Source organism: Phoca vitulina, unplaced genomic scaffold (assembly GCF_004348235.1).
Source record: "Phoca vitulina isolate PV1807 unplaced genomic scaffold, GSC_HSeal_1.0 scaffold9, whole genome shotgun sequence".
Classification (NCBI taxonomy): domain Eukaryota; kingdom Metazoa; phylum Chordata; class Mammalia; order Carnivora; family Phocidae; genus Phoca; species Phoca vitulina.
This window is the reverse complement of record NW_022589712.1, coordinates 14,619,598-14,647,504: the sequence shown is the minus strand read 5'-3', so window position 1 is coordinate 14,647,504 and position 27,907 is coordinate 14,619,598. Positions and strand designations below refer to the sequence as shown.

General features: G+C 38.4%; 1 protein-coding gene across 15 annotated transcripts in view; it reads right to left on the bottom strand.

The window, feature by feature from the left end:
* Positions 1–27,907, bottom strand: part of SYNE1 (spectrin repeat containing nuclear envelope protein 1) — a 437,497-nt gene that overhangs the window by 102,329 nt on the left and 307,261 nt on the right. For 12 of the 15 annotated variants that reach the window (XM_032407632.1, XM_032407640.1, XM_032407639.1 and 9 more), the window contains 9 exons: positions 23,430–23,564; positions 22,366–22,475; positions 18,390–18,546; positions 15,161–15,292; positions 14,805–14,960; positions 14,019–14,228; positions 7,458–7,559; positions 3,110–3,229; positions 1,196–1,396 (listed from right to left, as the gene is read on the bottom strand). In XM_032407632.1, coding sequence (XP_032263523.1) covers positions 1,196–1,396; positions 3,110–3,229; positions 7,458–7,559; positions 14,019–14,228; positions 14,805–14,960; positions 15,161–15,292; positions 18,390–18,546; positions 22,366–22,475; positions 23,430–23,564 — 1,323 coding nt within the window. The remainder of the gene's footprint in view (positions 1–1,195; positions 1,397–3,109; positions 3,230–7,457; positions 7,560–14,018; positions 14,229–14,804; positions 14,961–15,160; positions 15,293–18,389; positions 18,547–22,365; positions 22,476–23,429; positions 23,565–27,907) is intronic. The other 3 variants (XM_032407635.1, XM_032407637.1, XM_032407642.1) reach the window with 1 other exon arrangement.

Below are 27,907 nucleotides of genomic sequence, written 5' to 3'. Positions count from 1 at the left end.
ACTCAGGATGATATTTTATTGCTGTTGTCAAAGATTTGAAGAAAACCAGCTGTGAACTTTAAAGCAATGTTTTCAAAGCCAAATGATAAGGCTTTAATAAATCACAAAGTTTTGGACAAAAATCTCTGGGAAAAATAGCAAGAAGTACAATTCCAAAAAAAAAAAAAAAAAAATTCGCCTTTATAAGCCACCACAGAACCACATAATGGTAGAATGTTAACTATCTATAATCCAGTGGGATTTTCAAAGTTTCCATGTATGACATTCCTACGGTCTGAGAATTTGGGTTTCTGGACTGGCAAAACTATTCTTTCTGTAGTCATTCCAAAAATGCAAGAGTTATTTGTGTGTACACATTAAACAGGTGTTCCTTTACTAAGGAGTAGTGTCTAACTTGAGCTTGGCTATGGCACATGCTGATAGGGCAGTCTCAGGCCTACCAAGTTTGATAACGTAGTAAAAGGACTCACTGTCCCCAGGAACAAACTCTTGAGGCCCACAGCAACCAGAGGAGTGTAGGCCAGAAGAGCTGAGCTGTGCACGTAAGAGACAGATACCCAATCCCACAGCTGAGTAGGTAGCTCTGCTTTCCCAGGGCACAGTGAGGAGCCTTTGGCCAGGACAAGGGAAGGCAGAGAGAATACTTAGGGATACATGACTAAATGGGCATAAAAGACACAAGGACAAATCAAAAGAGAGTTAAGAAGGAAACTGGGCACTTTGAAAAAAGTCAAGTTTCCCATTGGTTGCAATGGGAATGAAGGGGAAAAGCCTGGCTAATACTAAGGAGGAAGTGATAATTAAAATTATTGGGAATGATGGTATTTTTTTTTTTTTTAAATTAAGTAAGCTCCATGCACAGCATGGAGCCCAACACAGGGCTTGAACTCATGACTCTGAGATCAAGAACTGAGCCAAGATCAAGAGTCGGACACTTAACTGACTGAGCCACCCAGGTGCCTCTGTAATTCTTTTTTAACTCACAAAATTATAGGAACGTATCCTCTGTAATTTTTCTGTGCTATTTAATGTCCATGGGTTTGAATATACATTTGTTGACTGTTTTAAAGAGTAATTTATTTAAGGAGGAACTCATAAAAGATTAATAATAGGTTTTACTAGGTAGATACATATCAGTGAGTGAGAATATGCTTTCGCAACTACATTCTCTCTCTCTCTCTCTCACTCTCTTTACCTTATGTTTGTCAAGTAGTTGTTGAATGTCCTCTTTGGAGGACACGATGATTTTCTGGTCGCCTGCCATCTTGTCCTGTCCAGTCTCTAGCAGGTCAGCCAGATCGTGTAGGGCCCTTTCATATTGACCCTTGAGTGCAAGATTCTGGTTCAGCCCACTCCGCCGGGAGCCAATGGTCATCATCAGTTCATCATACATGTCCTACAAAACAGAGATGGTGATACTCACTCTCAATTCATGTGTTGACTCTTCTCTGAAAAGCAAACTACCTACCAAGTCCATGACCCAACCAAGAACACTCCTTCAGGTATCTGACCGGTGGTGATACTCTCTATGCAGAGCACTGCCTGTCTTTCTCATGAGTCTCTTTGAAAACTTCCTTCAAAAAAAGATAAGCTAAATATTTACAGATTCCAAAGGACATGCAAAAATATTGGCTAGAGATGATGTGAGGTAGGTTTGACACCTCTCTTCTCAGGGTATCAACAGTTTATGGTAGGATGTGGGGTTAAAATGTTGAAAAGTTTTCATGTGGCTGAGGGAAGTGTAAGTATAAATTCTAATTTTCTAATGTAATTCTAATTTTTATAATGTTCTTAACATTTATATAATTTTAGAGTAATTGAATAAAGTATCTTTCACATTTTATCTGCTAAATAATGATCAGATTTTGGACTATTCCCTAAATAAAGACCTAGAGAAACAGGAGTTTAATGTGAGTGGAATGCTTTAAGACTTAAAAAGGCAATGTTTTTGCCAAATGTGGTGGAGTAAATAAATAACTATTTAAACTGGAAAGACATTTTAGGAGATGATGATACACCAAACACAAAATTTATTTAAACCATATGGACCTGATTAATGTATCATATTAAGGTTGAGCGGGCCAAAATGGCTCAATCTGGAAAAGTTCAACTTTAATGCCCATTTACAACTATGATGTTTGACTCTTCCACCTGACATTTAAGCACTGTTGGAAAACTGTCTAAGTGCAAACTGGGGGGATTGGGCTCATGACATTGTGAAATGTTAGATAATGGAATGAGACAGTTAAAATAAAAATGTTCTTTTTAAAATAAGAGCTATTTTATTTTCTCAAAAGGAAGAACTTGTGACCCCGTGCTGGAGTTATGCTATTAATCCCTCAATGGTTCTCTGTAATGCAGAGAAAACTTAATGTGTGTGTCAATGTACACAATTCTTTCTTAATGTAACTTAACTGTGCTGCTTATCAACTGCTAAATTTTGCTGGTCTAATATCCCAGTTCCTTCCTACCACCCCCATACTGGATTTTTGCCCAGCAGCCTGATCTAAGAAAGCAAATTAACCCCAAATTATTTCCTACTCCTGAAGGATGCTGGGAAATCTGTTTAGATTTCACCTACCTTCTAGTTTATTTTTTTCTGTTGGCCTGGTATTGAAACTGTCTCTCTTCCATTCAGACATGTATGAAAGATTAACTATAGTTTTGAACACTGGAGAAAAATACTTTCTAAAAAGTATTAGCTTGAGCATTTTTTCTTTAAAATACTTTTTTGAGGTACACTACAATGCAGGGTAGATAGCCATCTTTTAACTTCTCTAGGGAGGAGTGATAATTATTATATTTTCTAGAGTAGAAAATAACATGCCTCAACTAAAGGCATATATACCACAATGCCTAACCACTGGAATAATAATAAAGTAAATGTCAGAAAAAAAAATCTTAGATGTTTGAGAATATAATTTATTTTATCACATTAAAGCTGGTAAAAGTTTCAGAAAATTTTCTAGGTGTTGCTTGGGTTAAAGATTAGGACCTAAATGGCATGAACTGTATAGAGAAAAACCAAGAAAATAGAGAAAATAATTTTTTCTTGACTTCTAGTTAGGATGTATCATTGAAGCTGAATGCTGCTGGTAGAAAACCGTACCTGAAGTTTGGACAGTTCCTGCATGGAAGGCTGCTCAATCTGCAACTTGTCCCCACGCTTTTTTAATTCAATGATTCCTGCATCCAATTCTTTTAGCCCATCTTCAGCCTCTTGTATTGCCTATGTAAGATTTACGGTATTTTATTAAAACTCCCATAAACAATTTCCCACCCAAAATGTGATTATTGTGTCTATTTGGTCTTCTCTCCACATTAAACATTTTCAATACCTACAAAAGGAGTCATTTTAATACAGCATAAAAACCATGACCATCTAGTATATAGAAAAGAGAAGGAGGCCCTTTATTATACCACAGTCAGCTACCTCACAGGTAAGGAAGTAGGAGGGACTTCACGTGGAGGGCTGGGAGAACAATGGCTTCCTTAACCAAATATGGGAATTCGTAAATAGCAACACTTGAAAAAGAAGCATGACTTAGGACATGGTTAGAAAAGGTACTGACCTAAGATTTTCTAGGGGAACATGTTCTGGTTTCCTGAGCTGCATTTCAAGCATCCTTGGAGAGAGATTCAGTGAGACAAGAGGCAAATATGTCACAGCATGGTCAGAGAAAGCTCACTCTTTGTTGAGTAGAAAAGCAAGCGATCAACAACTATTAAAGGGGCTGCTGGCCCTAAGTCTCATCTTCCCAGTGTGAGTTCTGTAGAAGTAGAACAAGCTCTCACCCTGGCCTTCAAGGAGCCTGAAGTCTGATTAGGAAGCCAGAGTAAACAGAGCAAAACAAAACAAGGGTGAATCCAATCAGGTTCTCAACTTGATGCAATCCATCCCCATTAGAGGAGACTGGAGAAGAGAGACAGCAGTGGATTCTGGAGTAGTCTAAGTAGACTTTTGGAAGAAACACAACCTCAGTTGCCCTGAAGGATGAAAAGAACATGGGCTCCAGATGGCGGATGAAACACATGTGTCTTATTTTCTCCTTCCTGAATCACTGCTACAACCACAGGAAATATTCTGTTTGCTTGTTTTTTGGTGCCCCCCCACCCATAAATCTATAAGGACAAAGAAACAGGAAAGAAGGCAATACCAACACGATTTTGAAAGCTGGAATTCAGAAGGATACGGAATAACTGACTTAAGAAATCTGAGAAAGCTGAATCCTACGCTCACAGGAGATCTGTATCACCAAACTTACAGCAACAGGAGTCTCTGGCTTTCTGGGTGAGTGGGATGGGGCTCCAAATAAGGACAGTTGGTAAAAAGTGGATTAAAGAGCAGTGAAATTTCCAGAGCCTCTTTACCACTCCACGTTGCCCTTTTCCTTCTCTAGGAAAGATGGGGAGTTTATTTTCTACAGAAGGTAAAACAGATAGTCTCTGGACTGACGGGCACCAGAAATAGTTGCAGGTTTGAGTACTTGACTAGAAACAGGCAATATGTGACTGAATGCCCACAGAATGCTAAATGGGGAGCCCCCACATCTTCTAAGGTATTGCAGCCTGACCTCTAGTCTCCAGACAGGAGAGGAGAGAAAATGTAGAAAGACCAATAGAAAAATCTAAAAACTGGACACAAGGATTCTCCAACAAATAGCCCACACAGCCCATCACTCAGTAAATCTCAAAATCATCAAGTCACATCCATACACAAAGTTCCCACTCAGCTGTTTAGTTCTCCGTCCTAAATGTGAACAGACAACAAAAGAATTTCCATAATCTCAGAAAAGCCACTAACACGAAAGATGGAGACTGAAACAAACAACTAAAAGCAGGCTGAAGAGAAACAGACTATATGAGAAAAATAAAACTGGCCAAAAAATCATTAACACATCCAGAGAGATTAAAAAGAACAGAATACTACAAAAAAAGGATCATTCAGAGAACCAAAATGAGCTCAGGGAAAATGAAACACATGAGAGCAGAAATACAAAACTCAGTAGGAAAGTGGAGAGTTGAAATCAAGGAAGTCTTCCAAAAAATAAAGCAGACTGTCTCTTAATAAAAGAATTAGAAGACTGGACCAGAATATCCAACATCTGCCTAAAAAGAGTTCCAAAAAGAGAGATAGATAAAATGGAGGAATGAAAAATTTTAAATCATTAGACAATTTTTCAAAATGGAAAGAGGAGAGCTGCCAAATCAAAAAAACAGCCTACTGAACTTCCAGCTCAGTGGATAAAACTGACCCTTCCCAAGGTGTGTCACTGTGAAATTTCAGACCACTGGGACATCTGTGGGAATTAGAATGATTTTAGATTCCTCAAGAAGCTAGAAAACAACGAGGTGCCTCAAAACTCTATAGAAAACTGATTTTCAGCCAAGAATTTTATAGTGAGCCAAGTTATCAATAAAGTGTGAACACAGTATAAGAACTTTTTCAGATGGGCAAAATATTAAAAAATATATCTAGCATGCATCCTTTCTTAGTAAGGATATGTACTAACAAAACAAGGAAGCAATATAATGAAGACAGACTTGAGACTCAGAAAAGAGAAGACCCAACAGAGGGAGAAGTGATGAAAATTCTCAGAATAGTGGTAAAGGGAGATCCCTGGAAGTCAGCTGTGCACCAGGCTTGTGGGGACAAGTCTGTTCTAGATCAGAATGACATTGCTCAAAAGATGAATATATTGAGAGGTATCATCCTCGTGCCTCCTGCTATTATTACCTTTTTAACCCAAGGAGGGTAAGGTTGGAATTAGCACTTTTTTTTTTTGGTGCTTTCCATTTATTCAAAGAAATAGTCTATTTTTATCTGGGGGATTCACTTTAGTGATACTGGTCAATAATTAGTAAAAACGTTACTTGTGATCATACATATCCTATATTTCACATTAGAAATTCAAGGCAAACCATCACTATAGCTGCTGAAATCTCTTTTGGAATCAGGTATGTTAAAAGCCAAAAATAAAAAAGTAAAAATAAAGAAAAATTCCTTTCAAGTAGAAGATACAACATAGAAGAAAGCTTTTTAATTTGGGGGAAATGAGGGATTGGTTTTAAAAAGCAGATGAAATTATGGTCAAGAAAAATAAACACATATAAGTTTGCAGATTTTTTAGGTGATCTCACAGATGGATGGATAGACAGATCTAGATTTCTATCTAGAGAAATATTTCAGGGGATTTCTATCACAGGTGATTCTCTATAGTCTACTCATAGAACCCTTAGAGGTCTAGTAAAATTAGGTTAGGAAATCCTATTAAAACACATACTTTTCATAATTACTTAGCTTGGGCAACAGGAGATATTATGTGTAACATTCTTCTCATTTCTTCTCTCCTCTCTGTTTTCAGTGACATCACTTGAGTTAGAATTCTCATTCCTTCTCCTCAGTGCAGCTACGTGAAGCCTCCTACTTCCTGACCTGGCACGGTCATGTCCACTATCCGGAAAGAGGGCCTGGCACTGATACTCATTCTCACCTTCAAACCTCCCCAGTGACTCTGCACGGCCAGTGGTCTCCAAGGTGAGTGCAAGGACCCGAGTATATGAGATGATTTGTGAGGATGAAACACTACATCTTTCCTTTATGTTCAACCAAATTCTTCTGAATTTTCATTTGTGTATATGCTTTATAACACAGCACGTGTTTATGATTCACATACTTGTGGTGTGTGCTTATTTTTAAACTAATGAGGTATGCCATCAATAAAGTTTAGAGACCACTGGTTTGTAAAATAAAGTCCAAATTTTTCTGACATTCAAAAGGGCCTACAAGTTGCCTCAAATGTACTCATCCAAACTTACTTCCCCTCTGTTGTTTTCATTCATCATAAATTCAGCATTTAGCTGAATAAGGATAACTTGCTTTTCTAAGATATATTTGTAGATATATTTCCTGTATTATCTAAGGATAACTTGCTTTTCTCCGGAAGTGCTCTGAACTGTCTGCCATTTATGCCTTTGTTCATGTCGTCCTCTTGACTTGGATATCTTTCTTCCCAGTCTCTGTGTGTCCAAACTTCTCAGTCCGGTTCCAATTTTCCTTTACAAAATTTCCCCGGATCCTACCTCTGCTGGAGGCAGTCGGCCCCTCTTCTGAACGTCCATAGCGCTTTATCTGTATTGCCCGGGACAGTCTGACTGTCCTATGTCACTGAGGCTCCTGTCTAACCTCAGTGTTAGGTGGCAAACTTCTTCAGGTCATCATCTGCCACTGACACCGTTACCTATCTCCTATTTCCTAGTTCCGTACAGTAGGAAGTGACAGATTCCATGTCACCTGGCCCATCACTCACACCTGGCACTTAAAGACAAAATGTATGACAAGCAAAAATGCTACATAGTAAGCCATTAATCTTCTATAGAATATCTGAAATCTCCTACCAAATCAGATCTACTCTATGTATGCCTTTGCTCTTCTGGAAAAAGGTGGCCATAAATACCTCCATTTGCTCTGCCACAGGCTGTTCAAACGCATTTGCCAGTTTCTGCAGAATGATGTATTTGTTGTCAGCCAGTGATGTACACAGCACCCTCAGATCATTCTAAAGAGGAAAGCAATAGGAAGACTTAATACATGTAACAGGGAATTCAAAATGGTCGTAAATATAACACACATTCTTAGAAATAATACATTGGTGTAGGAATTTAATGTCCAGAAGAAACAATACTGTCCTGGGGGAAGGAGAAAGGAAGTGGTGACAATTTAAGTGTTAAAATTGACTTTTGAAGAATTTGTTACACAAAGCATTTCCAACACAATACAAATGGTTACGAAGCATACAAATAAAAAGCAAATACTAGTCACCCTAATCTTCTGGATATGTTTGAAATAAATGTGCACATTTAAACACTGCAGTGGAAATATTACACTAATGACTTCTAATTAGTGAAACAACTATAACTGCTACCCTTATTTGGGGAAAAATATGATTCTTTTATTTTATTTCAAGCTATTTTATATTTTTTACTTTACAGATAAGTCCAAACTTTATTTAAAACTACATCTTAAATTTAATGAAAAAATGTGATTCTTAAGAAGAATATAATTCCTTTTTTCCTCTCTCCCCTCATTCCCTCTCTCTCACACTTCTTTTTCTCCTATTTTCAGAGAATTTGCCCAAGCTTATAAAAAGCCACACAGAAGTGTAGAAAATAAATTTTATCCATGAGGACGAAAGACATATGAAGAGACAACACAAAAAGACCTTAGCAAAACCTTTGTTCAGAAAGATTACTCACTTAAAAGTCCAAATATATTTATATTAAGTTATATTCATCCAAAAAGAAGTCAACTATCAGAATTTTGGTCCTCAGTTCTACAGGAAATAATTAACTGGAGCAAAATTTGAATGATATAATTCCTAGTTTTTCCTTCTAAAATGTCAGCAAACATATATGATGGGCTGGTTGTTCAGCAGAGGCTGAAGTTTGACTCATCACATCCTCTTTGTTAGGGGCTGATGATATATATACAAGGACACTTCTTCAAGATGCAAAAATCTGTCTACAAGGAGAAGAATAATCACCCCAAGGAATAAAAAAACATCTTTAGGATGTGTGCCAGCCTTATAACACAAAATGCAAGGCTAGAAAACAAAACAGTGAGTGGATTATGCAGTAAAATAAAAAAAAGGAAAAAGAAAAAAAATTGCACATGAACATTAGAGAAAAGCATACGATCCAAAGAGGCAATAACTGTCACTAACCAAAATCCAAACCAGTCTGCAAGCCTCGTTGTGGATTCACTAGGAAATTGTTTTAACAGTCCTGGAAAAACGATGCCAGAAGCAAGGTTTTTGCTTATGAATTATAGCAATGTTTGTATTATTCAACTGTGCTCAGAGTGAGGCCATGTGGGCCATTAGAATGATGACATATTTATCTGTTTGAATGCCTAGAAAAAGATGTTTCCCATTCATTTGAACAGATTCAAAAGAAAAAGTCTCTATTAGAGACATATATTTAGAATAACATTAATTCAGTTATTCTAAATGAGTAGATAAGTCTAAATAATACATCATGGGTTAGAAATGAAGATTATGGGGACGCCTGGCTGGCTCAGTTGGAAAAGCATGTGACTCCTGATCTCAGGGTCATGAGTTTGAGCCCCACATTGGGTATAGAGATTACTTAAATAAACTAAAGAAAGAAAGAAAGAAAAAAGAAATGAAGATTACAGATATATTTCCTGTTCATCATCTTTATATTTTTAATAACATTTTCTTTCTTAATTATCTTCTACTCAAGGTAATAGAAAATAGAGTTCACATTTCTGGAGGCCTCACTAATTATTGGAAGGATCCAGCCAAGAAGACACTAAAGCCAAGAATACGATTGATTTAAAAATTAGTAAGAGACCTTAAGAGGTGTTATTAACCATATGGAAGTTGGTACTTTTTTAAAACTTTTTAAAAAAGATTTTATATATTTATTTGAGAGACAGAATAAGAGAGAGGACACTCATGTGCGCAAGCACGAATGGGGGAGGGGCAGAGGGAGAGGGACAAGCAGATTCCCCACTGAGCAGGGAGCCTGAAGGGGGTCTTGATTCCAGGATCCTGAGATAATGACCTGAGCTGAAGTCAGACATTTAACGGACTGAGCCACCCAGGCACCCCATGAATATTGGCATTTTCTTAAAAACAAAAATCCAAAGGCTATAACTGTTTTTTGTTACTACACATGTGACACAGCAGGATAATTAAGGCGTCTCTATATTACACACATATCAGAAATTGCAAGTTTTATCGTACGGTCACTGGCATTGCTTGTAGGACATAACGAGGCAGGATTCTTGCTTTTTGAGAAACAGGTACATAAAAGGTTTCAAGTTTTCAAATCATCTGTGCTGGCTCACTCATTTAATAAAGAATTCTTTCATTTTTTTCAGTTTTTAAAGAACTTAAAATACTCAATTATAAAAATGTCCAGTAAATTTATTTGGGGTTAAGTCTATAGGTAAAAGCCTTTTTAATAGAATAATCGATGATTAACTTGTTGTGATTCCATGGAGATAATATACACTTACATAACATCAACACGTTCTTCCAGATTGTCCATTGGGTATAGGGTAATGTTAACAGTCTGGCAAAAGCTAATACTCAAAAGTTAAATGGAAACCAAAGGCATGCCATCCCATTAACTACTGAGCACTGAGAGCATACCAGGTGCTTGGTGCAAAGTAAAATAAAATGGTTTGTGACTTGACCTTTAATTATATGAACATTGGAACTATTTCTTTCAATTAAATTGGAACACAAACATTTTGAAATGTCAGTTGTTGTTCGTGAGCTGGCCAACAAGTAGAAACTTGTTGGCAGAAGAAAAATAGAGAAGATGATTTAAAGAGAATTTCATGATTGTATGTTCTTCTCTTGGCCTCTACAGAAAATCAGTTCCAGAGTCTTCATGCTTAGTTCATATTTTACTCTGACTGGCTATAATTACTAATAAAAATTTTAAAGTACTGAAGACACTAGCATGGTAAATGCAACGTGTAAAGGGAAATAGGCTTCCAAGTGATACACACATTTGTACTTTTAACCCCCCTCATTCATGGCTGATAGACCGAGCAGAATGCTGTTAAAACTCAGTGCATTATTTTATGCAAGGGGCATTTTAGAGTAATGAAAGAAGTTTCCATAAATTGCACAACAGTTTTGCTGATTTTAGACAGATATTGTATCTATGGACATGCAATCAGATCTTGCATCCAAAACAATATACCCAAATAAGCAGCCCCAGTTTTTCTGATTCCAAGTGAAATGTGCTTTCCTCTCTATGAACTATACAACATAACCTATACAAATGCAAATATCTGGTCCAGGTCATTCCTTGAAGCCATAGTCTTGCATACCTAAATGTCTACTGTGACTATTCACCTGAGTATCTTAATTCTACAGCATATCTTTGTCCAGCCAGTGACTCAGCCATGCCCATTGGTCAATGGCACTGCTCTGTACCAGTCCTGTCAGCCTGAGTCCCTGGACTTCCTCAGCAGTGCCTTTTTCTCTCATTCCCCATATCTAAACCACACCCAAATGTGCTCCTGTTGATTCTGCTTTCAAAATACATCTTGAAGAGGTCTACTATTCTCCATCTCCCCTGTTAGCACCCTAATGGTATAAAATATAAAAATATTCTTTGAGTCAAATCCTGGCTCTAGTTCTTGATGGTTGAATAATCTTAGAGGAGTAATTTAACCTTTATATTGGTTTCAGATTCTATATGTGTTATAATGAATACTGCTATTAATAGTAACAACAATAACAAAACTTACTGAGTACTTACTATGTTTCAGACACTGTTCAAACTATTTTACACATTTTAACTAATTTTATCCTCACAAAACCCCAGGAGACCATAGGATGGGTGTTACTTAATAGTCGAGGACACTAAGCCTTAGAGAAGCAGCTAAGAGTATATAGCAGTAGGGGACAAAGCCAGAATTTGAACCCAGGAGGGTTGGTTTTAGAGACTGCTCTTAATTTTTGCTCTTCCGACTTTGCAAAATGAGTATCAGAGGTATGTCGTGAAGATTAAAGACAATAATATAGGTGAAAATCCTTTGTGAATAAAAAAATGATACACAAATTGTTCTCATAATTTTACTTTGTAGTTTTAAGAGTACAAATTACTGAAAGGCAATGATGATTTGTCCCTCTAGATGAATACCTAGAAAATTCCATGTTTCTTGGCTGATGCTACATTTGACATTTTAACAGTATTTTTTACAAATCAAAATTTTATATCAAACTCTTGGCCCTAATTACATGTATCTATTTTATAAATCTTATACGCTTGTTAAAAATAAAACTCAATTAGGAGTTCCTGGATGGCTCAGTTGGTTAAGCGTCTGACTCTTGATTTCAGCTCAGGTCATGATCTCAGGTCGTGAGATTGAGACCCCCATCAGGCTCTGTGCTGGGCATGGAGCCTGCTTAAGATTCTCTCTCTCCCTCTTGCCATTTGCAACGACGTGGATGGAACTGGAGGGTATTATGCTGAGCGAAATAAGTCAAACAGAGAAAGACATGTATCATATGACCTCACTGATATGAGGAATTCTTAATCTCAGGAAACAAACTGAGGGTTGTTGGAGTGGGGGGTGGGGTAGGGGGGATGGAGTGACTGGGTGATGGACACTGGGGAGGGTATGTGCTCTGGTAAGCGCTGTGAATTGTGCAAGACTGTTGAATCTCAGATCTGTACCTCTGAAACAAATAATGCAATATATGTTAAGAAAGAAAAAAAGAAGAAGAACAATGTAGCAGGAGGGGAAGAATGAAGGGGGGGAAATCGGAGGGGGAGAAGAACCATGAGAGACGATGGACTCTGAAAAACAAACTGAGGGTTCTAGAGGGGAGGGGGGTGGGAGGATGGGTTAGCCTGGTGATGGGTATTGAGGAGGGCACGTTCTGCATGGAGCACTGGGTGTTATGCACAAACAATGAATCATGGAACACTATATCTAAAACTAATGATGTAATGTGTGGGGATTAACATAACAATAAAAAAATTAAAAAAAAAAGAAATGATGGTATATACATAGAATGGAATATTATACAGCCATAAAAAAGATGAGATCTTGCCATTTGTGACATGAATGGACCTAGAGGGTATTCTGTTAAGCGAAATAAGTCAGGTTGAGAAAGATAAATACCATATGATTTCACTTATATGGGAACTCTAAAAAATAAAACAAATGAATAAACAAAACCAGAATCAGACCCGTAAATACAGAGAACCGATGGTTGCCAGAGGGAAGGGATCGGCAGATGAGCAAAATTGGAGAAGGGGAGTGGAAGATACAGGCTTCTAGTTGTGGAATGAGTAACTCGTGGGGATAAAAGGCACAGCATAGGGAATATAGTCAATGGTACTGTAACAGCATTGTATGGTGATAGGTGGTAGCTACATGTGACGTGAGCATAACATAATGTATAAAGTTGTTGAATCACTGTGCCATACACCTGAAACCAATGTAACATTGTGTCAACTATACTCAAAAAACATTTCAATAAAATAAACTCAAGATTGTATAAAGTAAAAAAAAAAAAAAAAAAAGATTCTCTCTCTCCCTCTCCCTCTGCCCCTCCCCATCTCTGTCTCTCTCCTCTCTCTAAATCAAATAAATAAATAAATAAATAAATAATAAATAAATCGCAATTAAAACTTGAGTATTCCTTCAAAAGATGCTTTTTATTAGGAATGGAAATCAACTCAAAGTTTATCAGTGGCTTTTGCATTTGATGAAGTTTATAGTCAAAGGAAAAGTTTCATAAGCAGACAATTATTCAGCTGGCAATAGAACTCTAGTCTAGGGCTTAAAGGCAATAAATCCGAGGAGTTAAGATTGGGAAGTAATGCCGTAAATTTTTTTAAAAGATTTTGTTTATTTTATTTTTTTATTTATTTATAGAGAGAGAGTGAATGGGGGGGGGCAGGGGGAGAGAGAGAATCCCAAGTAGACTCTGTGCTGAGCATGGAGCCTGAAGTGGGGCTCGATCTCATGACCCTGAGATCATGACCTGAGCCGAAATCAAGAGCCAGACGCTTAACCAATTGAGCCACCCAGGCGCCCCAATCATGTACATTTTTAATGCAGGCAAAAGTAGGCCATAGTTACTTTCCGTGGCCCCTGGGCATTGGAGTCTAGGGTTCTGTACCGTGGCACTTGCTGCGTATTTCTTTGGTCATATGTTTTAAATTCCAATTGTCAATTGAAAATTGTAATTATAGTCATATGATTTATTGGTTGAATTTAAAGTTCTATTCAGCCCTTTGTTTGCTTGGTTGGTTTTCTCAACCCTCCATTTCTAGACCATAAACCTCTTAGTTTCCTCATCCTAGGGTTCTATTCCCTTCTTTTTCTGTAATGTTCTTGCTCTTCATTGTACATTTGAAAAAAAAAATAGGTCTATGTCATACCTCAATAAGACATCCTGCTTATTACTGAATATAGCTAGAGAATGGTCAACCATCTCTTGATGATGTCTTACCTGGAAATTTAGTATTTGCTGAAGTCTTTCCTTCATCTGATGACAGCGTTGATTTACTACTGAGTCTAGCAAGGACAACCTGCCCAAAAGACAACCCAAAGTGTCTTCAATGACATCTCGGTTATCACCATTCTCTGGAAATGCTTGGGAAAATAAGTTCCTGTTCTTATCCATTTCTTCAGACATTTCCTTAATATCTTTGGCAAGAGTCTAGGGTTGATAAAAGGGAAAGCACATTTCAATGCTTAGATCTATGAATCTATATACACATCAAGTCATTTCCTCAGAGAAAGTCCACCATATCTCTCTTCCTATTCAGTGTTAACTATATCTAAGGCAAGTTGACCCACTTCCACTTCTAAAATATTAGGCAAGTTGCTGCTGGAGAGATTTTTCTCAGAAATTTTACATCATTAGCTAATTATAATATGTATTTGGTGAAAGGTAAGATTTGTAAAGGGCTATCTAGAAACTCATACACTAATTTTTAGCCTGTGTTTCATAGGTAGAAAATTTGCAACACACAAGCTTCTACAAAGATTCCTCCATTTTTTTCTTCCTCCTACATACACAAGATAGAGAATAAAAATGCAAAGCATGAGTATCTCTGGGAGCTTTTTATTTTAGACAGCTCTCTTTTGTATTATGCAGCTTAGAAATATACCTAATTTGTTCTTTATTAGAACTGTTTTATATTTGACCTTCCTTATATATTAATTATCCAACACCAAAATTTCAAGTGCTTTGTAATATCACATACTCACAGCCACCAGCTGCCAAACTTACCTCCTGGTTGAAGAGGCAAGCTTCTGTTTCTTCTGGTAAAAGTGCTGTGGCAACAAATAAACGTTCTTCAACATCATCCAACCACGTAGAGGTAGCTGAGACCCCATCATATAACTTCTGTTCCAAGTGAATGTTCTGCCTCTTTGTACCCCCACCCTAAGAAAAAAGGGGGGGGACATAGAATTAATTATAGCACTTTGAGGAATCAAAGAAAAATACCAGGATGAGATGTCAGGGTCCGGTGGCTCTGCCTTTCAGGACTAATCACTAGTGTTGGGTCTCGACCCTTCATGCCCAGAGGTGGAACAACTGCATGGAGACCAAGATCCATGAGCAAGCCAAAAGTGCAGCCCTACCTGGGATGAAACCTCCTCAAAGGCCTGGTTCAATCCGTCTAGCAAAGATGTCACTGCAGATTTGTCTTGGGTCTGCCCATCCCCTTTGTATAGTGGTACACCAGACAGGAGACGATTCGGCCTGCTGTAGAGCTGTAGGCAAACAGGGGCACTTATTTAAGAGCATATGTACTATGTTCAGGTTTCATCATTTAGAATTGCACACTGAAGCAGATGCTGGAAAAACTATCCTTATAAAAACCTCTTTTGGAGAAATATGACCTCTTTGACAAACCATATCTGCTAAACATGATGACCAAATTCAGCAATGGTAATGTTTTCACTGATGGACTTAAAAAAAAAAATGGTAGGAAAAATGCCTGAAATCTATCACAGCCTTCCTCTCAACTTGTCTTCTTGGTTTTAGGCTACCCATGATGAAATCATCCATCTTAGATACCGGATCTAGACTGATCCCTATGCTTTCTTCATTTACTCAACCTCCCCTACACTCTTGTAGACATACAGTGCCTGATAAGGCCCATGATATTGCTTAGCCCTTAAACTTGTGAATGATGTTTCCAATCAAACTCAGTTCCTATAATTTATAGAATGTCTCATTCTCACCTTGCCTTTCAGGCTGATTATTTATTATCCTCTAAACATGCCCGACTCATTTCCCACCATAGCTAGAACACCCACCACACAGCACCTCTTTAAAATCCACTTCCTTAAATTCCACACCTACTACAATGGCTTTCTACTTTTTTTTATTTCTGCTGCTTTTTAAATTCCTGCTTATAGAGCCAACCATGGTTGCCTAATTTCTTAGTAATGTATAAAATATTTCCTTGGTTGGGTTACAGGTTCCTAGGAGTAGGAGCCATTCATATGGCTCCTCAACCTCAGGCTAGGTGACCTAGTGAACTTTAGGCCAAAAAAAAGTGCCCATTTTTATACTTGAGATAGTTAATCGATCCAGTATATAAAACTGTCAGTAAGGTAGTATGAAAAAGGAGGGACTCTGGAGTTGGACAGACCTGCGTCCAAATCCCAGCTCTGTCTCTTCTTAGTCACAAGACCCTGAGAAATCATCTAATCTCTCCAAGCCTTAGTTTATAGATCTACAAAGTAGAGAAATGTCACTCTCACCACAGTGTTGTTAGAAATAACACCTAGAACACAAAATATGTTCACTAAATGATCATCCCCTTTCTTCTTGGAAACTCTCATGGCCAAATTGCTTCTTCCTCACCTTTTCTCCCACCTCTTCACACCAAAGAGAAGAAAACCACCTCGGAGGCACTTTGTACAGATGACCAGTGATTATGGAAAGAAAGCACTCAAATGCAAAAAAAGGCCATGAAATAAAGAACATTCAATGCTTTCCATTTCCAGTTCCAAAGGGCAATGAGATATGGACCTGAACCTAAACTTTAACAACAGTCCAGGGGTCATGGGGGAACGTCAGTGGCAGCAGGCAGGGCTCTTGTGGTAGGCTCACATAGAGGATGTCAGGATGATAGCACAGAGCTGACAGAAAACATAGCTCTCTGAGACAAGAGTGGGTCATGGATGAGACACCCAGGAAGTCTCAATGCTGGATGAACCATGCAGATGCTTTAGGCTGGATGGACAACAGGTAGAATCCAGGGATGGGCATTTAACGAATAAAGAATAGTAAGTAAACATGAATATTACTAGAAATGCTTTGGATTATCTGACTTAGGATAGTCAGAGAAGACTGCAGTCCCTTTTTTAGGACTGTAAATATCCCTTATAGTCAAAGGAATGGGGAATACTAGAACATGAAGGTAAGCTAGTGGTCAAGTCCAGGAGATCTGCATCAGAAATCAAGAATTCAGGCTAGGAGTCTGAGAAATGTTTGATCAGGGATGTGAAGAAGGATTAATTCAAACAGACAGAAGGTCCATGAGAAAGCTTTAAGGCACCACTTGCCAGGGTGGAAGAGGATTCTGGGATAATGACCTCCAAGAGTGGAGTGCTCTATGCTGCCCAGGGCCACTGCTGGTGACTATTCACGTGGACAGTGACAAAGAAGGCTCTGGTCAGAGCAGGAGAGGAGTGAGATAGGGCGGCGTGACAGAAGAGTCTGTAAAAAGAGACAGACAGGCATGACTCCGGAGCACTGATGCATGGTTCCCCCACAGATAAGGGGACACATTGTGACCTTCAGACTGTCTCCCTTTCAGGTAGTCCTGGCAAGCTGTGTCTGCTTATAGTGCCTGCTTTGTCAGTTCCTACCTTTCCCTCCTCATATGCACTCCAGTTACTGATAGTCTTTCACTTCTGGGGTCAGCCTCTCCCAGCCCTGAAACTAGTCCTAGTCAGATCAGTGAGAACAGCAGCTTCCTCAGATCCACAGTAAAGGACCTAGACTTTAATCTGATAATATGACTGTCACAGAATGGCTCAGATGAGCACTGTGGGCCCAGGTCCCAGGATTAGGCTTCTATCTTCAAAATCCAGCTGGGCCACAGGTGTGGTAAATATCGCAGGCCTGCTTGGGCTCCCACCTCATGCACTAGCACTCTACGGGGTCGATTCCTCTGACTCGCAAATGTTCTCTGGCTTCTGCTTACACTGGAACTAATAGTTATTATCTACCTGGAACCTTCTGTTGCTATATTCAATTCCACTGGATTTGGCTTGCTTTGTGGAAACAGGTCCATTCTCACACAGTACTTGCCCATCTAGGGAACAAGCCTATAGATGGGCCAGTAACCATTCTAGCTGACCACTGGCTTCCCCTTCCTTTTAGATCCACTGAGGTCCCAACATGTTTCTCATTAAGATCTTCTGAAACTATTAAATACTGGACATAGCAATGGAAAATAAGATAACTTGACAATTTACTTCCAGAAAGTAACCAAATCTGCGTTTCTCTTGTCCTAGATGTGTATATTCTTTACTTGTAACCTTAATTTTCGAGGTCGTGAAAAGAAAGGGGGCCGCTAATTTAATGGTTTATGCTAATGAGTCATCAGTTATTAATCATCTCTGAGGAAAAGAGTATCTAGAAATCAAATAAATTTGCACATATAAATATATAAATATTAAGGGAAACATGAAATGTGCCTGTTAAGAAACATATAAGACGAATAACTTCTTTTATGTCTTATTTTAGAATTGATAATGAAATTATAGATTACTGCACAGTTATATTCCATTAGCATAAATTATACATCTTTTATATTAGTTAATATATAAAATCAAAATGTTTGGATACCACTTGCTCTTGTTCCTGTTCCAGAACATTCTGTAGTAGCTTCTGCTTGGTACTAAATTCTTGATGTAGGCTTTCCCATTTCATTCTCATCTGGTCTTCAGCAGCTGATTTCTCCCCTTCCATCCCCAACTCCTGGGATAACACATCAGGTTTTTCGCTATTAGAAGAATAAATAATCTAAGTTTACAATGTGTGCAAAAAGGCGTTAAGTTCTAGGTAACTTATTGTATGTACTAGATCTGGCCTCTAAAATTGGAACTCGATTATTTTAGTCATTAGCTTACACTTTAGAACTATCAATTGAAATAGAAAATTTGAGACTAACCATAAAGAAATATATTCTTAACTTATTCTATAACTGAACTATGAGCACAATAATAATTTAACAATTCATTGAAGATATCTCAGTATTAAAGATACAAAATAATTGTTACATTTAGAATCGGAAAGTGTACAATTAGACTAGTGTCCTTAGACAAACAGCCCACAGAATAATTAAAAAACCCTAAAAATGCCACTTAGTCTATTGAGAGCTTTTATCCTGAGTCCAAAGAAAACGCTACAGACAAGGTTTCAGGACTTGGAACAGAAGTACAGAGGGTGGAAGGCACTGAGTGTCATCCTTGTTAATGCAGCAGGGTGGTATCAAAGACTATGGCTTCACAGGTGAGACAGATCTGGGTTGGAATCTCTTCTCCAGCATATTAGATTTGTGACTTGGAGTACTTTCCTTCAATTCTCTGATCCTCAATTATCTCATCTTCACGATGAAGGTAGTATCTATCTTGCAGAAGTGTAAGAATTTAGAGAAGATAGCCACAATGCCTAGAACCCTACCAGGAACATAAGAGCCACTTGATAAATGGGGCCTAACGATAAGAGTCTAGGGGACCCAAGTTCCAATAGATCCTAGTTTGTCAGGAGTTTTAAAGACCTAACTAGAGGGGCACCTGAGTGGTTCAGTCGGTTAAGAGTCTGCCTTCAGCTCAGGTCATGATCTCATGGGTCCTGGGGTGGAGCCCTGGCGCGTAGGGCTCCCTATTCAGTGGGGAGTCTGCCTCTCCCTCTCCCTCTGACACCCCCTCCCCGCCACTGCCCTGTTTGTGCTCTCTTTCTCAAATAAATAAAATCTTAAAAAAAAAAAATACCTAACTAGAACTATGTCATCTGAAAGACATACTATATTGTAATCAATATTTCAACAGAACTTTTGCTTAAGTGAAAAAAAAATAACAAGTTCATTGGCAGGATAATACTATACACTACCCTGAAGTCTATTCTTCTCAGAAGAAGTATTGAATACAATAGTTTCTTTAGGTAAGTCTGTTGAAGTAAGCTGTTAAAAATTATCTATAAGGCTATAATGCAGGATATTCTACTTCTAGGATACAACTTAGAGAATCTCCCCAACCTGCACACTTAGAGACACATAAGAAGAATGTCAACAATGCTAGTAATAGCAAAAAAAAGAAGTGGGAGCCAAGGTAAATGCCCATCAATAAAAAAATGGGTGAACAAGTTACTGTCACAAGATAAAATACAATTAAGCAGTGAAAATGAAAGAACTAGATCTATATGTATCAACATGGATTGGTTTTAAAAAGTAATATTGAGTGAAAAAGTGCTAAAATCATGTTGGGATCTCTAATTTTGTTTGTCATGTCTCTGGAGTTCTCTGTGTGTTTTTAAAAAAATCTTTTTAAATAAAAAAAGTTTTAAAGTTCTTATGAAATTAAATTTCTTTATTGTGATGTCCTTTGTAATGGTGGACTGTAGTACATCATTTTTAATTCATTTATGTTTGCATAACAATTTAGTATAAAACTAGGTGATAAACTTAATCACTGACACATATGAAACGTCAGCAGCAAATTAGTCTTAAATGAGAACAAAACCTTTTGTTTCCCATGAAAAATATTCTTTCCCTTTAATGCTTATACCAGTTAATGTCCAACTGAGTTTCTTTATCTATCCTTCAACTCTTCTATACATCACATGGTACTTATTCTTTATATATTAAATTTGTACCCTTGAAGCAAATCAGGCCCCTCCCGCGGGGGTTTTCTTACACAAACTACTTCATATTTGATACTCCTAGAAATCAGCTAACAAGTTAAAATCTGAATACAAGGTTTTTTTCCCCTAACAATGTTATTCTGTTCTTTTAAAAAAATATATATATTCTTTTGGCTTCTAGATATTGCTTATTTTATGCTCTTTGTTTGGCTTATTTATGCAGATGCTCGAAAGGCATGGCTGAACTGTAATCAAACAGACCTACAGGTGACTTTTCTAAAGATTTTGTATAAAAATTTAAAAATTTGTGAAATGTAAAGCATTCTTTAAAGTGACTCGTGTGTAGAAAGGCAGTATTGCACTGAGAATTTCTCTTTAAAATATTTTTTGTATTTGGGCGCCTGGGTGGCTCAGTCGGTTAAGCGTCTGTCTTCGGCTCAGGTCATGATCCCAGGGTCCTGGGATCGAGTCCCGCATCGGGCTCCCTGCTCAGCGGGGAGCCTGCTTCTCCCTCTGCCTGCCGCTCCCCCTGCTTGTGCTCTCTCTGTGTCAAATAAATAAATATTTAAAAAAAAAATTAAAAATAAAATAAATAAAATATTTTTTGTATTTGAAACAGCAAATGGGTTTGTCTTTGATCTGGGTCCTTTCCATAGCTAAAGGCCAAGGAAAGAAAAATATCATGGCAAGAAAGTTGCAGAAGATTCCTACTGCCGCTTTTTGTGACTACTCATATGATGCGGAGGCAATGTGTGAATGGGTTCTTTGTAAAAATAGAGTTTGGCAAAAATATTCAGAAAATTGTGAAGGATGAATAAATGTTTTAGAAGAACTGGAGGCAGAAAATGAAAAGCGAAGGCAGGTCTTGACTCAGAGTCGGCGTGGAAGGAACAGCGTTTCTCATGTTGCATTTTTTATACTAGCAGGCATTTACACCTTTTCTATTATTTGGTATTATAAATAATATTTCAAAAGTCATCTCCATAGCATGTATTTCCTCCTTTGGTTATTTCCTCCAATAAATGTTCAGAATTGACAACGCTCAGTGGAGTTGAAGCTATTTGCCATATCATGGTTGCCGAAGGATACTACTAAATCAAATCTTTACAATGCATGAGCACACAGGTTTCACTGAAACTCTTTTTTTTTTTTTTAATATTTTGGATTTTAAAGTTTTCCTACATATCCTCTCGGTTGCATCCACTGCTTTCATAATCGTTCTGAGATGGAGGTGGTCGATTATCGCTGTAATCCTAGAGATGAGCAAACTGAGGCTCAGGGCTGAGTTCCTTTTCCACGGTGACTGGTGTAGGAATGGAGTAAAACCCAGACCTGACTCAAAATACAGGGATACTTCAACCCTGATGTGTTTCCTTTTCTGTCCTGCCTTTTAAGTCAGAATCTCCAACTTGAAAATTCTCTAACTTCTTTCATTTTTATTTTAACACTTTACTCCGCTGTGTACAAGGCTTTCAGTCTCCATTCCAAACCAGTTCTTGAAACTCAATGACTTTACATGTAGAAATTATAGACAGACATCATCAAGAAAAATTAAGACATTTAGTGGGCACATGCATTTATTTTTCCAAGTGATGTTAGGGGTAGATGAGCTCATTTTGCAGGGAAAATGCTTTGCAGTTAGATATAATCACTCAGGAACACAGAGGAATGTGTTTAGAATGCATTTCATATTTGATTCTAAAAAATTAACTAACAAGCATTTCTTTGGACAGATATGCTCAGCATACTGGAAAAAGGGCAAACAAGTCAGCCATCAGCCATCATAATTACTAGCTATATTTGTGCTGCACAACAAATGTTCAAAATGCAAGCAAATTTAATATCATAAAGTGAAAACAAAATGATTAAGTTCTTGCAGATGTTTAAAATAAAATTTTGAGTGAGATGTTTATATTTCTTCAAATCTGGGCAAGTTGGGAGAAAGTGTTTTGAAACGTACCCAGCACCACCAGAGGTCTCTGCAGCTGAGTGCTGGGTGAGAATTTCCTCTCCACGACTGGCTACTGACCGCAGGAGGCTCTTCTGCTCGGCTAATTCCTGTTCCAACTCCTGCTCACGGAAAAGCAGAAATGAAAACATGTGTTACTTTGTGATTATTGCGTACAATCATGGTTTAATGTTTAGAAAATTCTCAGAGAACTCCTGTAGTAAGTTTCTAAGTTCGGATGTTGCATAAAAGGTGTGGTTTAGGTAAATGCACAATCATGTCTCCACAGCACTCTATACCTTTCTTTGGCTTTTACAAAAGATATCTCTGAAAAATCTCGGGAAAAAAATTAATGGAAAAAAAATTCTGCTGGGAAATGGTGCCCTCAAGTGGTACACAGTGCACTTTCACTTTTCAAAATACTGCCTGTTCCAGCTGAGATAAGCTCTCTTGAATTCCCCACTTGCTTCATAAATTGGACAATCAACAGATTTGGTTTTACTTTTTCACTATTTGTGAAAAATGTATTTTCTGTTTGAGAAAGTGAAATATTTTAATATGCCCCATTCCTAAAGCTAAGGTATCAATGAGAAATCATTCATCAAAGCTCATTTGTTTCACTAGGCGATAATTTTTAATCCTATCTTGTGATGGTATCAACTTAAAAGTGAAAAATAAATTGCATTTTTAAAAAGTTTTTTTAAAAACATGTAACTCAGGCTTTTTACCAATTCTCAAAGGCCTTTCTGAGGTTATTTATTCTCTAAAATAGGCTCGAATTGGGGCAAATCTGGAAATAGAGTAGGTAACCTTCATAAGGCAGATTATAATTGAGTCATGCTATTTGTAAACCTGAACACCAGCTTTTCTTAAAGAACAGACTTTAAAATGACCAATCATTCCAGGGGTCATAAGAAAGTACACTGAAGCAGTTAGCCAGGTCTTATTTCTGTCCAAAAAGAAGATAAAGGGGCACTCTGTATTTAGTACAGAAGTCACTTGTCCACCTAAAACATGTCTCTCAAGGTGTTTGCGTGGCAGGTCTGCAGGCTACGGAGAGGTCAGAAATGCTTTACTTTTTGTTGTTGGAGGCTGCTCTGTCGCTGGTGGGTCCACATGGTCCGCGCTTGGGCCAGCCAGTCCTGGACCCCGGGGCTCTGGCTGGAAGTTAGGTCGGCATGGCTCTCCTCCTTCTCTTGCGCGGTGCCCTGCTTTTAAGGAGGCAGAAATCAAGAGTCATACTATCCACAGAAAATCCTTAACCAAATGGAGTGAAGGCAACTTTGGTGTGGTCAGTATAATGATACCAAAGTAGATCCATTTGGACATGAAACCAGACTGAAAAAAAAAAAAAAAGGGTAACACAAAACCCATCGAATTTATGGTATTTGCAGAAAGGAGAACAGTAAACAGATGATTATACCCAAATATTTGAGGGGGAAACTGTCTACTTAGAGGCTAGGCTTTTTTAGCTGACTGATGTGGTCACCAGATATTCCAGAACTTTTTCCATGAGAATATAACTCTAGATCTCACTTCCCCTACTATCACCATCCAGACCAGACCCCACTGTCATCTGTTGCCACTGCTGGTGTGGATAATGTTTGGCTAAAGGAGAAAGACAAAAGAAATTACTCCTTACCTAGGCAGGGGTTTATCCATCCTGCTTGATTATTCTGATGGAATTTGAAAGGCCCTCTGATATTGCATATCAGAACAGAATTAGTCCAGAATGAGAGCCCTTCTACTCATATGTATATATATGTCAAAAAGGTAAAAAATACAATCTTAAGATAACTCATTCACTAAATAGTTATTAAATAAGCACGCACTGTGTGTCAGCCACTGTTCTAGGCATATTCTTCCAAGAAGCCAGACAGGGGCCCTGCTGGGGAGACAGACAATGAACAAACAAGATAAGCTGAGATAAGAGCTATAAAGAACGTAAAACTAGATAATGGGATAGAAAGTGAAGGGGAAGGTTTCCTAGGTTGGTCAGGGAAAGCCTCTTGAGAAAACTGCACTGAGCACTGAATGATGAGAAACCACCGGCCTGGCACAGACGTAGGTGGAAGGCACTCCTGGCAGAGGCAACAGCTGGAGCAAAGACCGTGAGGGGAGAGAACTTGGGCTTCTCAGAGGACGCAGCAGCGAAGCCATGGGGGCAGAGAAGAGGGACAGTTTACAGGGAGCTTCCACAGAGGAGGGGGTCTTGCTCCCTACCCCCACGGCTGCTACTCCCCAGTCCTTTGGTTCTTCATTGCCAAATCTGACCATGGAATGGGATCCAGCCGCTCCAGGTCATCCAGCCTGATTGCCCACAAAGACCCTTCTCTTCCTCTTATTTTCAGATTTTTACATTAACTATTCAGGGAAATAAATGGGGTCTATTTACCCGTCTGTCTTATTCATTAGAGTCTCACGATTAAATTGCAAAATGTCTGAGATAACATGGAGATCATGAACTTTGCCACGTTGGTAGCAGTACTTGAAGTACAGTGAACCGAAAGAAACCGTGAAACCTAGAGGTAATATTATACATAATCCTCTCCCAGATTTAGAGCCACCTTAGCTCACAGGTAATTTCCTTTCCTTCAAGATGATCCAGCTTCCCAGAAAGAGAATAAGGCTTATATAGAACAATGAGGACTCCACTGGTCTAAAGTATGCCATTTGCATTTCACAGGACCTTCCCAATGGGTGACTAGTGATACCCAGTTCAGTATATTCCCCACTCCTCCAGGAATGCCGCTTACAGATAAGCAGTGATTTTCCTGAGGGTGAGAGGTAAGGGGTGAGTGGGCACTCTTCAGCACTGAAGCCCATACATTTCTGCGTGAACCAGATTCTCTCCATCTGAGAATGCACCATCTACCCAACATAAACTCTGAAATATCGTGGCTCTTCTGGTAAGGATGAGACAGCAGGTCAAAAGGGACCTGCAGAGAATGACGCTAAGGAAGTCAGTGTACAAGGTTGAAAGTTGTCCCCAGTGAGAGCTGCACCAGCTGACAAAACGGTGGCCATGGCCATGACCTGCTGCTTCTTACGGGATCTGGTCACTTCCCCTCTGCTTTGCTCTTCAGTAAAGGTTTGTTTTCAGAGCCCAGCCTAGAGACTCATGTGGTGACTTCTCAGGGGCACTACCTCACCCTTCTATGCAGGTTACTATTGTTCGATTGAGAGCTTCCCCCCCCCCCCCAAATTCCTCACACCAAATTTGTGCTTGGAAAAATAACAATGGAAATGTTAGATCTTAAGAACAGCTTAACTTTTACACACACAGACACATATTCAGAATCTAAGATTTAAAATCTAAAGGGAGTCATATTTCACTAATTGAATCCACAGCTTTAGAGAAACAAAAATTAAGTAGCATCAAAAGCAGATGTTTAGTATGTATTTTCTATGTGGTTAGGTTCCATTTTTCAGCTAGTAAATTTTTCTTTGACTGATTTAGTCATTTCGAAACATAAGACTTGGACCACAGGAAACAAAAAATGATTAAGACTCCAGTTCAAGTTTCATTCCCTTTCCCCTGGGGATGAGAAGGTACTGATTGAAGGAATAGAATGATGGTAATTACATTCTAGTAGATCTGATAATTGTTTTCTCTCCTACCTAGGAAACAAAGTATGGCAGCTTTGGTCCCCAGAGTTCCCCAAGGGTGGGGCTACATAAGCTGTTTATTTTGGAAATACTAGAATAGTAACCACTTTTGCCAGGAACATTCTTTGGAAGATTAGTGAGGATTGGAAATGCTAAATATTAAATAAAACATTTCTTTATAAAGCATTTCATTATTTATATAGGGCAAACTCTGCTCCTTCAAAGGATGATAATGTGTGAAAATGACCTAAACCTTTTATGAGGAAAGATACCATGTAATTCAAGAGATAGTATTACGTGCCCATATGTCTGTGTCCCTTCACAAAGACAAGGAATCTCTTGGGGTTGGCGGGGGGAGATTAAAGGAATTGGTTATTCTTTGATACATACAGAAGTCCAGTTGGTTAAAAAAGATGGCCGTGATAGATAATGACCATTTTGTAGGCAAGCAGCACTGAGAAATGGTGTGCTTATGGCCATACAAGACTTAGGAAGGGGCTCCAGCTCTCCTGAATCATGCAAACCCCAAGCGAAGGATACAACCTCACTGACATCTACATTCAATGGAAGATTTTTTTCCCCAATGTTAGTTGATTTCATATCAACTCTGAATTTTTTTACATGAAGGCAAATGACCCTTTTTATGGTAATAATAATGTAAACAGGGCTCCTTTTATTCATACAGTTGGAAAAATAATCTCTTCAAATAGCTCTAATTATAAAAAAAGAAAAGCAATAGTTTATATGCTGGAAACTCGTTAGACGAAAGATGAGGGAATTTATAGATATTTTAAAAATAAACAAGGATCAATTAAAATTCAGTGAAACGCTACCACGTTTTCCAGTCTTTACAATTTTTACAACAGTATCCTCAGGAAATCCTTCTACTTGTGGGCAGGGTCAGGATTTTACTCAATTTGAAGAATCCCTGTGGCCATGGACACGATCTGCTGGGTGTGAGCCCTACAAGCTATTGAAGAGCTCAGCCCAGCCATCTCTGACCCAGTCTCAAACCTAACCTTCCAGCATGTCAGGAGTTCCTTTCCCCCCAAAGCATGTGGTTTGCAAACAGCTGGTTGTTGTTGTTATTATAGTCACTGCTATTTGAGCACTTCCTGTGAGCATTACTTGCATTAAGATCCTCAGGATTTTTAAAAGTTGAATACTATTAATATCCCTATTTTACAGATGAGAAAACTGATTATTTGACCTCAAGTTCCAGGAGCTTGCCCCAGGTCACCTAGTTAATGACTTGTGGTACACCAGGATGGGGAGACTTTAGGATAGCAGTTGGAAAGTGAAGGTCCAAGAACCTAGTCTGACCTCTGTTTGGCACACAAATTATTTTAAGGTTTTAGAATCAAATGGCAGTGTTTTAAAATTGGGAGATTATTAGACATAAATCCAAATGTCTCTTCTCTGGAAGATCTAGCAATACTGCCTGTAAATTCTTGTATGACAATAGTTGGAGCTGAGGAACAGCTGCTTGACATAAGACCAGCTTGCCAAGGTCCTGACTGGGCCTGCTTCACTCATTTATATGCCCGTACCAGGCCCTGAGGCCTTGGAATTTGTGCCTTCAATCCTTCACCCCCACCCCTCAAACCTCCTTTTAATCCTGACATGTGCCACCTGCGTATCAGGTTGCCCCCTCCCTTCCTACCTGCCCTAAGGGGTAGGGCAAGTACAGCTTTCATTTTTTTAAATTATTATTATGTTCAATTAGCCAACATATAAGTACATCATTAGTTTTTGATGTAGTGTTCAACAATTGCAGCTTTCTAAATAACTATTCCAGATGTGAAACCTTAAAGTCTCTCCCTTTGATTTGGTTTCTTTAGAGACAAGGTTCATTCACATATCACCATTAGGAAAAAAAAAAAAAAGCACGATATATTAGGTTGATAATTCTTTTTTTTAATAAAACCAAGTAAATTATTGTGAA